The sequence below is a fragment of the Saimiri boliviensis genome, unplaced genomic scaffold, assembly GCF_048565385.1.
Source record: "Saimiri boliviensis isolate mSaiBol1 unplaced genomic scaffold, mSaiBol1.pri Scaffold_27, whole genome shotgun sequence".
NCBI classification, from domain to species: domain Eukaryota; kingdom Metazoa; phylum Chordata; class Mammalia; order Primates; family Cebidae; genus Saimiri; species Saimiri boliviensis.
The window spans coordinates 1541-12083 of NW_027412510.1; the positions used below are offsets into that span (position 1 = coordinate 1541).

At 55.7% G+C, this 10543-nt stretch overlaps 1 protein-coding gene across 1 annotated transcript; it reads left to right on the forward strand.

Annotated features, from left to right (window-relative positions):
• Positions 1 to 4068: 4068 nt before the first annotated feature.
• LOC141583409 (elongin-A2-like) lies at positions 4069 to 6324 on the forward strand. Its single transcript, XM_074392575.1, has one exon. It carries the CDS (start codon positions 4069 to 4071, stop codon positions 6322 to 6324), a length of 2256 nt encoding a protein of 751 aa, XP_074248676.1.
• The last annotated feature ends 4219 nt before the right edge of the window (positions 6325 to 10543 follow it).

Consider the following 10543-nt stretch of genomic DNA (forward strand, 5'->3'; position numbering starts at 1 on the left):
GGGACTGTATACAATTCAGGGGAGACTCCCTGAACCACCCCTCCTACCCCGCCCGCCCAGCAAGGGACACACAAGGCCAGTCTCTTATTTCTTCACGGCAATACAAGAGCGGGTCTGTGGTGTCCTGCAAAACTTATGAGAGAGCCAAATCTCCTCCTCGTGGCACAAGAGCCACACGTTCTTCCTGGAGGTGGAGTAGCCACTGATCACCCTGCAGCTTCTCCCCGCTCCCACCGAGACATTCCAGTCCCCCGGACTCAAATCCGCTGGCAACAGCCTTCCTTTGTGGGAAAATGTTTCCCCTCCCAAAACAGAAAGCAAACAGGATACAAGCAAACACAGCTCAAAACATGAAGAGCTAGCTCAAGCCCCTCACAGCTCACCGATGCGCCCACTGTCACTCTGCTGACAATGGCGTCTGCCCCCACTGACTCATTCATGACTGCAGAACCTGACTGACAAGCTTTAGCGGGTCACGGCTCCCACCGAGACACGCCCTCTCGAAGAAAGGACTAGATAACAAACCCCACACAAAATATAAACCTAACCCAAATAGAATTCAGCACCCACCTGTGGATCCTACTGTCACATTACCACACTGACAAAAAACAGTTCCAATCCTCTGCTGACCTGTCTACAGAATAATCCTCATTCGGAGCGCTCCGCAAGCATTGCCAGCGTTGCACTGGGATCCCCTTGCTGAGGTAGCTGGATGTCGGGAAACTGAGCAAATTTACCTGGTTTTCCTACATATCACGGAGGGTTCATTCTCAGAAAAGGCTTACCACCGGAATCCTCGTCCCCTGATTCTCGGGCTGTTAGGATTTCTTGCTTCAGAAATACACGCACACGCACAGACACACACACAGACGCACATACACAGAGATGCACACACACACACACACACACACACACACACACACACACAGACGCATACGCACACACAGAGAAAGAGACCAAAGTCACAGGAGCATTAGAAAATGAGGCGAAATCACCATCCAGAGGAGAAACAATAGCCAGCACCGTAGACACTTCCAGTGGTACTGCTGTCCTTATTCTGACCGAAAGATGAGAGTGGAACTCGGCTGCAGGGACCGTTGTTGCAGCAACGGTCAGACGAAGATGATCTTTTTCAACTCGGTGGCCGAGCCGCCTTATGATGCTCCGAGGAGGCAAGAGAAGTCTGCAGGAGCCGCTGACCCCGAAAATGGCAACATCAACCCAGATCCGCATCCCACAAAAAGCAGCCACCCCTCCCTCTAGCCGGGGCGGCGGGGGCGGCGGGGGCGGCGGGGGCGGCAGTGGCCTTCCCAGGCTCCCTGAGAAGGGGGCCTATGCCTGCCTGAGCTGCAGCAATGCGCAGACGACGCCTGAGGCCAAAATCCGGAAACAGGCTGCAAAGAAAGTGGCCCCGCTGATGGCCAAGGCCATTCGAGACTGCAAGAGAGCATTCTTCCGACGATAAACTCAAGACTCCTCTTACAGATGGAATCGAAGGGGAGGAGGACCAATGCCAAGTCAATGCGGGTTAAGGAACGGAACTTCCACAGACACCACAAACTTCGGCTGGGTGCAAAGTTACGCTTCTGAATTCTGCAGGTGTCCACTGCTGGCCCTGGGATTTGGCCTCCCATACCTAGCCACTGCCTCCCTGCTGGGAGGACACCTCCGAATTCAGAGGATGTGAACACTTTCAGATCCATTCCACTTTGGTGGTTAACTGATCACTTTTTAAATCATGTAAGAGTTAAAATCAACAACGAGGTACAAGATGTAGAATTCCCTGTTTTCTGGTTTGTAAATCATGAACTAGATAATTCCTTTTTAGACACAAACTCACAAGGCATTAGTTAACACTGACAAATCTCACTATATAAATGGTTTTTTGTTGTTGTTGTTGTTGTTTTATTTTGTTTTGTTTTGTTTTTTTGAGGCGGAGTTTCGCTCCTGTTACCCAGGCTGGAGTGCAATGGCACGATCTCGGCTCACCGCAACCTCCGCCTCCTGGGTTCAGGCAATTCTCCTGCCTCAGCCTCCTGAGTAGCTCGGGTTACAGGCACGTGCCACTATGCCCAGCTACTTTTTTTTTTTTTTTTTTTTTGTATTTTTAGTAGAGACGGGGTTTCACCATGTTAACCAGGATGGTCTCGATCTCTTGACCTCGTGATCCACCCGCCTCGGCCTCCCAAAGTGCTGGGATTACAGGCTTGAGCCACCGCGCCCGGCCCCGTTGTTTTGTTTTTAAGCAAAACCTGGGCATGGAACTATAACTGTGAGCCATCCTCCTACGGGAGGCTGAGAAGGGTGGATGGCTTGAGCCCAGGAGGTGGAGACAAGCCTGTGCGAAACCCCATCTAAAGTAAAGGAATCTAAATTAGCCAGGTGTACTTGCACGGGCCCCTGGGGCCCCAGCTTCCTGGAGGGCTGAGGTGGCAGGATGGCCCGAGCCTGGGAGGCAGAGGTTGCAGTGCCCCTTGATCATTCCACTGCACTCCAGCCTGGGCGACAGAAACAGAGCATGTCTCAGAGGAAACTGCTGTTTCTTTGAAAAATGGAACTGTGGGCGGGGCCGAGGGGCTAAGGCCTGTAATCCTAGCACTTTAGGAGGCCGAGGTGGGTGGATCACCTGAGGTCAGCAGTTCAAGCCACGGCTACCAAGAGGCGGCAGCCCTGTAGGCAAAGCCACAAGGCACCTGTCAAGAGCAGAGGTCATGGCGACCGTTTTGGGGGATGGGACGCTAGAGGGAGTCTGCTCGTCGACCTTCTGGAAGGCCAAACCGTGATCCCATCAGCTCTCCTTCCTAGTAAGGGAAGCATTGTGAGAAAGTTGGCCAAAGCTTGAGCGGAAAAACATTCCTCAGCACAACGTTCTTCTCCACTCCACGGCACCAACGTTCCCGTGCCTGCCTTTCCTCAAATAAGGGCAGTCGGGCAAGAGTTTCCATGGGAAATCATGAGCGTCCACTTGACAGTTCTCATTTGGCGCCTGCTGACTTATTTCTGTTTCCCAGTCTTAGAAAATCTGAAACGGGCACCACCCAGGTTTCTTCCCTTCATAAGGAAAAAGAGAGGTCACGGAGGTAGCTACATTCCCAGGACCCTGGGGGGATTCAGGAATGGACTAGAGGGCGCGGCAAAGACATCGCTTCCAAAAGCGTCTGGAACTCCATGGGGCCGACGTTGAGGAGTAAAATCTACCTTTTCTCCTTTTCTCTTTTAATCCCACTTTCCTCCGAATGCTGGGAATTCCCCCCCAACCCCCGCTTCCCGCACAACGTCCGTTCTAGGTCACGAGTTGCTATCCTGTGTTGGTTCTTCTTTCTCGGATTTCTGTCGCGCTGAGTTGTTACTGTCTATTTTCCTCCCAAGAAGTTTCAGTCTGTGTTTTATGGAATCCACAGATGCGGAACCTGCGAACATGGAGGGCCAACGATGGAACCCAAGAAGGATGTGTTGAGGCTCATCCCCCCTCGAGGGCACAGCAGTCCACCTGGCGTGGACCCTCCCGATTGGCTGCATGGTACTGACGGAATGAATTCCTACGGGGGCTGGGCAGCCCAGCAGCCAAGGGGGTCAGGGCCTGAGCCGTGGGCGGGCCTAGGGCTGCCTATATAAGGCCGAGCCCTGGCAGCTGCGCTTCATTCCCCGTTGGACAGCTCACCGCAGAGGTCGCTCCAGGCTGTGGCTCCACATCCCGAGGACCAGAAGCGGATCTGCTCAGCTGTCTGCAAGGACCGGACCGGCGTTCTAGACCCGGTGGCCCCCTCGCGCCCCGCTATCCCCCCTTTCCCCGCCCCGCTCCCCACGCCGCACGGAGGGTTCGGCCGCTCCGAGTTCGCTGACTCCACACCCCGAGGCCTGTGGTGTGCGAGGACCAGCGCCACAGAACCAGTGGCCCGCTGCTCCGAGGGCCGAGCTCGCTCCAGGCTGTGACTCAACATCCCGAGGCCTGCCTGGCGACCGGGCAGCCAGGGAGGACCGGCGCCCCGAGACTTCACCTCCCGCTGCCCAAGGACATCTCTGCGACCGGCCGACCAGGGACAGCGACGCCTGCCCAGATCTGGTGAGATGGCGGCAGGCTCGACTACGCTGCACGCAGTGGAGAAGCTGCAGGTGCGTCTGGCAACTAAGACGGACCCGAAGAAGCTAGGGAAATATCTGCAGAAACTCTCCGCCTTGCCCGTGACGGCAGACATCCTGGCGGAGACTCGAATCCGAAAGACCGTGAAGGGCCTGCGGAAGCACCAGCACGTGGGCCCCATTGCCAGAGACTTAGCGGCCCGGTGGAAGAAGCTGCTTCTCGTGGACCCAAACACCAGGCCCGGGCCCGACCCACGGGACCGGGAGGAGAGCTCTTCCCGAGAGCGCTTCGGGGAGGCTCTTCGGGACCAAGAAAAGGCCTGGGGCTTCCCGGAAAACGGGACGGCCCCCAGGAGTCGATCTCACAGCCCTGAGCACAGACGGACAGCACGCACAGCACCTACGGGGCTCCGGAGACCTGAGCGAAGCTCCCCCAGCCGCCAGGACGGAGCCCAGAGAAAGCGCCCCAGAAATGCCTCGGCTGATTCCGGCCCCAATCGGGCCCCTCAGTCAGGGCGCGCCGGACCTCTCCCGATGAGCGAGGGCCTGGAGCCCGGGCAGCAAACCCGAAGAGGCCACGCTGACACCGCCCAGGGCCTGCCCCTGCTCGCTGGAGGCTGCCAGGGCCAACCCCAGGACGAAGCGGTTGGGGGCCGCAGAAAGAAGCGCAAATCCTCCCGCCGGGAAGAACGCCCTGTGGGTGCCCAGGGCCGCGGGCAGTCTCCCGCTTCCCTCATGGAGACATCCTCCGGGGCCTGCACCAGAGGGGAATCCCCAAGGCCGTCCTCCCGGGAAAGCCCCAGGGACACAGCGCCCTCTGCTAGCGCCGGGACACGGAAGGAAGGAGGGCGCGCCGGCGGCAGTGGCCAGCGTCTCCCCGCCTGGGCGGTGGCTCCAGACGGCCACCCGGAGAGGCCTAGGCACAGACGCTCGCCCAAGAAGAGGCCAGGTCTAGACGGCCCGGACCCACGAAAGGGGACACACGGCCTCTCCCCCGGGGTCAAACAGCAGCTTTCCGGCGAACCAGAGACTCGAGAGGGGAAGCCACGCACTGCTCACTTGGACGCAGTAGCCGTGGGCTCCCTCTCTGACGTGGAGGAGGGAGAGGGGGCTGAGGAATTCCAGCAGCCCGCTCTGTCCTTCGAACAATACCTCACCTACGACCAGCCGCAGAAGAAGGCGAAAAAGACCGCGAAGTCTTCCGGCACCGCTCGTGGAGATCAACGACGGAGAGCAAGCCGTTCCAAGGGCACCGGCGAGTCCCGGGCTTCGCCTCCGAAATTGCCTCCTGTCAAGGAAAGCCACTCCCCGAGGCCACAGGCGGCCGGTGCCGATTCCTCCGGGCGGAAAACCGTGCTCAGCCACGGCTTCTCAGAGCTGTGGGACCTCTCAGAGCCCTGGATGCAGGCCAACTACGATCTGCTCTCCGCCTTTGAGTCCCTGACCGCCCAGACACAGACAGAACCGGCACTCTCCGCACCGACGTTCCAGGAGGAAACCGGTTCCCCTGGACGCAGAAAGAACGCCAAGATGCAGGTGTACTCCGGCTCCAGGCCTGCCCGCCAGCCCGGGTGGCTGACCTTGCGCCAGCAGTGCGTCCGGGCGCTTAGAGACAACCCCGGCGTCCTGGGCCGAGCGGGACGCGTCCCCTCTTGGGTTTTTGAACTTGTCCTGGAGGGGTGTACGCCTGACCAGCTATATCGCAGAGAGAAAAACAATCACGCACTCATTGGACAGACAGACGGACTCTGGAGGATTCACTGCCTCCGGGACTTCAAGGGAGAAAATCCGCAGGAGCACGAGTCTTGGCGGGAGCTGTACCTGCGTCTTCGGCATGCCCGAGAGCAGCGGCTGCGTGTAGTGACGACCAATATCCGGGCTGCACGTGACAACAAGCCCCACGGCCGACGGACGAAGATGATCTGTTTCAACTCGGTGGCCGAGCCGCCTAACGGTGCTCCGAGGAGGCAAGAGAAGTCTGCAGGAGCCGCTGACCCCGAAAATGGCAACATCAACCCAGATCCGCATCCCCCAAAGAGCAGCCGCCCGCCGCCCGCTAGCGAGGGCGGCGGGGCAGGCAGCGGCCTTCCCAGGCGCCCTGAGAAGCGGGCCTACGCCTGCCTGAGCTGGAGCAACGCGCGGGCGACGCCCGAGGCCAAAATCCGGAAACAGGCTGCCAAGAAAGTGGCCCCGCTGATGGCCAAGGCCATTCGAGACTACAAGAGAGCAATCTTACGACGATAAACTCAAGACTCCTCTTACAGATGGAATCGAAGGGGAGGAGGACCAATGCCAAGTCCATGCGGGTTAAGGAACGCAGCTCCCAACGGACACCAGAACCTTTGGCTTGGTGCAAAGCTGCGCTTCTGAATTCTGCAGGTGTCCACGGCTGGCCCTGGGATTTGGCCTCCCATACCCAGCCACTGCCTCCCTGCTGGGAGGACACCTCGGAATCCAGAAGATGTGAACGCTTTCAGATCGATTCCGCTTTGGTGGTTAACTGATCGCTTCCTAAATCATGCCCTAGTTAAAATCATCAACGAGGTAGAGTTCCCTATAGTTTGGTTTTTAAATCATCAGCTAGATAATTCCTTTTTAGACACAAACTCACCAGGCATTAGTTAACACTGACAAATCCCACTACACAAATGGTTTTTTGTTGTTGCTGTTGTTTTGTTTTTTAGCAAAACCTGGCCATGAAACTATAATTGTGAGCCATCCTCCTATGGGAGGCTGAGAAGGGTGGGTGGCTTGAGCCCAGGAGGTGGAGACAAGCCTGGGCGAAACCCCACCTATAGAAGAGGTATCTAAATTAACCAGGTGTGCTGGCACGGCCCCTGGGGCCCCAGCTTCTTGGAGGGCTGAGGTGGCAGGATGGCCTGAGCCCGGGAGGCAGAGGTTCCAGTGACCCTTGATCATTCTACTGCACTCCAGCCTGGGCGACAGAAACAGAGCATGTCTCGGAGGAAACCGCTGTTTCTTTGAAAAATGGAACTGTGGACTGGGCGCAAGGGCTCACGCCTGTAACCCTAGCACTTTGGGAGGCCGGGGTGGGTGGATCACCTGAGGGCAGGAGTTCAAGACCAGCCTAGCCATCACGGTGAAACCCCATCTTTAAAAAATGTCAACAACAACAAGAAGAAGAAGAAGAAAACGAACTGTGGGATTTCATCAAACAGTGGCAATAACCGCTACCTTTGTTAAGTCAGACTACTTTCACTAAGCACCAAAGAGAATCGTTCCCAATCTTTTCACCCAGAACCCCTATGGAAGAATGGCAGAAACTTCATCACTGTAGCTAATTGGCCTCTGAATCAAGAAATCTTAAGCCACCAATCAGAGTTTCTAATTACCATGAGATGACCAGGGTAACATCCTTCAGTTCGGATCACATGAGCTTCTGCCGGCTTTGTTGAGCCTTTAGTTTTCAACTGAGGGCATGAGTTGGCATCATACGGACGGGTAATCGCAGGTCCGTGTGCCAGATACCTCCCCACCCTCCCCGACACACACCCTTGAGTAAATCTGATTTCCTTGATGAGATTTCCTGATGCCTACAGTTAGTGAGAAGCCAAGAGACAGACAGAAAGGCCTATCCCACAAAGCAGAACCAAGCAAGGACAGTAAAAGAGATCAAACTCCTGTGCCCCGGGGTGGGGGGGGGGGGGGGCGGGCAGTAGAGCAGGTGCTGGGAAGCTTCTGGAATCAGGCATCAGAGCAAATGCCAGTGCAAGAGGGAAGGGGCCTTCAAGGCTGAAGAACACGAAGGAAGCCAGGACAGGCAGCCACAGGGGTGCTGCTCCGGGGGGATGACGTCTTTTTTCTGGGGAAAGAAAGACGTGATGCAAGCAGGGACTGTATACAATTCAGGGGAGACTCCCTGAACCACCCCTCCTACCCCGCCCGCCCAGCAAGGGACACACAAGGCCAGTCTCTTATTTCTTCACGGCAATACAAGAGCGGGTCTGTGGTGTCCTGCAAAACTTATGAGAGAGCCAAATCTCCTCCTCGTGGCACAAGAGCCACACGTTCTTCCTGGAGGTGGAGTAGCCACTGATCACCCTGCAGCTTCTCCCCGCTCCCACCGAGACATTCCAGTCCCCCGGACTCAAATCCGCTGGCAACAGCCTTCCTTTGTGGAAAATGTTTCCCCTCCCAAAACAGAAAGCAAACAGGATACAAGCAAACACAGCTCAAAACATGAAGAGCTAGCTCAAGCCCCTCACAGCTCACCGATGCGCCCACTGTCACTCTGCTGACAATGGCGTCTGCCCCCACTGAACTCATTCATGACTGCAGAACCTGACTGACAAGCTTTAGCGGGTCACGGCTCCCACCGAGACACGCCCTCTCGAAGAAAGGACTAGATAACAAACCCCACACAAAATATAAACCTAACCCAAATAGAATTCAGCACCCACCTGTGGATCCTACTGTCACATTACCACACTGACAAAAAACAGTTCAATCCTCTGCTGACCTGTCTACAGAATAATCCTCATTCGGAGCGCTCCGCAAGCATTGCCAGCGTTGCACTGGGATCCCCTTGCTGAGGTAGCTGGATGTCGGGAAACTGAGCAAATTTACCTGGTTTTCCTACATATCACGGAGGGTTCATTCTCAGAAAAGGCTTACCACCGGAATCCTCGTCCCCTGATTCTCGGGCTGTTAGGATTTTCTTGCTTCAGAAATACACGCACACGCACAGACACACACACAGACGCACATACACAGAGATGCACACACACACACACACACACACACACACACACACACAGACGCATACGCACACACAGAGAAAGAGACCAAAAGTCACAGGAGCATTAGAAAATGAGGCGAAATCACCATCCAGAGGAGAAACAATAGCCAGCACCGTAGACACTTCCAGTGGTACTGCTGTCCTTATTCTGACCGAAAGATGAGAGTGGAACTCGGCTGCAGGGACCGTTGTTGCAGCAACGGTCAGACGAAGATGATCTTTTTCAACTCGGTGGCCGAGCCGCCTTATGATGCTCCGAGGAGGCAAGAGAAGTCTGCAGGAGCCGCTGACCCCGAAAATGGCAACATCAACCCAGATCCGCATCCCACAAAAAGCAGCCACCCTCCCTCTAGCCGGGGCGGCGGGGGCGGCGGGGGCGGCGGGGGCGGCAGTGGCCTTCCCAGGCTCCCTGAGAAGGGGGCCTATGCCTGCCTGAGCTGCAGCAATGCGCAGACGACGCCTGAGGCCAAAATCCGGAAACAGGCTGCAAAGAAAGTGGCCCCGCTGATGGCCAAGGCCATTCGAGACTGCAAGAGAGCATTCTTCCGACGATAAACTCAAGACTCCTCTTACAGATGGAATCGAAGGGGAGGAGGACCAATGCCAAGTCAATGCGGGTTAAGGAACGGAACTTCCAACAGACACCACAAACTTCGGCTGGGTGCAAAGTTACGCTTCTGAATTCTGCAGGTGTCCACTGCTGGCCCTGGGATTTGGCCTCCCATACCTAGCCACTGCCTCCCTGCTGGGAGGACACCTCCGAATTCAGAGGATGTGAACACTTTCAGATCCATTCCACTTTGGTGGTTAACTGATCACTTTTTAAATCATGTAAGAGTTAAAATCAACAACGAGGTACAAGATGTAGAATTCCCTGTTTTCTGGTTTGTAAATCATGAACTAGATAATTCCTTTTTAGACACAAACTCACAAGGCATTAGTTAACACTGACAAATCTCACTATATAAATGGTTTTTTGTTGTTGTTGTTGTTGTTTTATTTTGTTTTGTTTTGTTTTTTTGAGGCGGAGTTTCGCTCCTGTTACCCAGGCTGGAGTGCAATGGCACGATCTCGGCTCACCGCAACCTCCGCCTCCTGGGTTCAGGCAATTCTCCTGCCTCAGCCTCCTGAGTAGCTCGGGTTACAGGCACGTGCCACTATGCCCAGCTACTTTTTTTTTTTTTTTTTTTTTTGTATTTTTAGTAGAGACGGGGTTTCACCATGTTAACCAGGATGGTCTCGATCTCTTGACCTCGTGATCCACCCGCCTCGGCCTCCCAAAGTGCTGGGATTACAGGCTTGAGCCACCGCGCCCGGCCCCGTTGTTTTGTTTTTAAGCAAAACCTGGGCATGGAACTATAACTGTGAGCCATCCTCCTACGGGAGGCTGAGAAGGGTGGATGGCTTGAGCCCAGGAGGTGGAGACAAGCCTGTGCGAAACCCCATCTAAAGTAAAGGAATCTAAATTAGCCAGGTGTACTTGCACGGGCCCCTGGGGCCCCAGCTTCCTGGAGGGCTGAGGTGGCAGGATGGCCCGAGCCTGGGAGGCAGAGGTTGCAGTGCCCCTTGATCATTCCACTGCACTCCAGCCTGGGCGACAGAAACAGAGCATGTCTCAGAGGAAACTGCTGTTTCTTTGAAAAATGGAACTGTGGGCGGGGCCGAGGGGCTAAGGCCTGTAATCCTAGCACTTTAGGAGGCCGA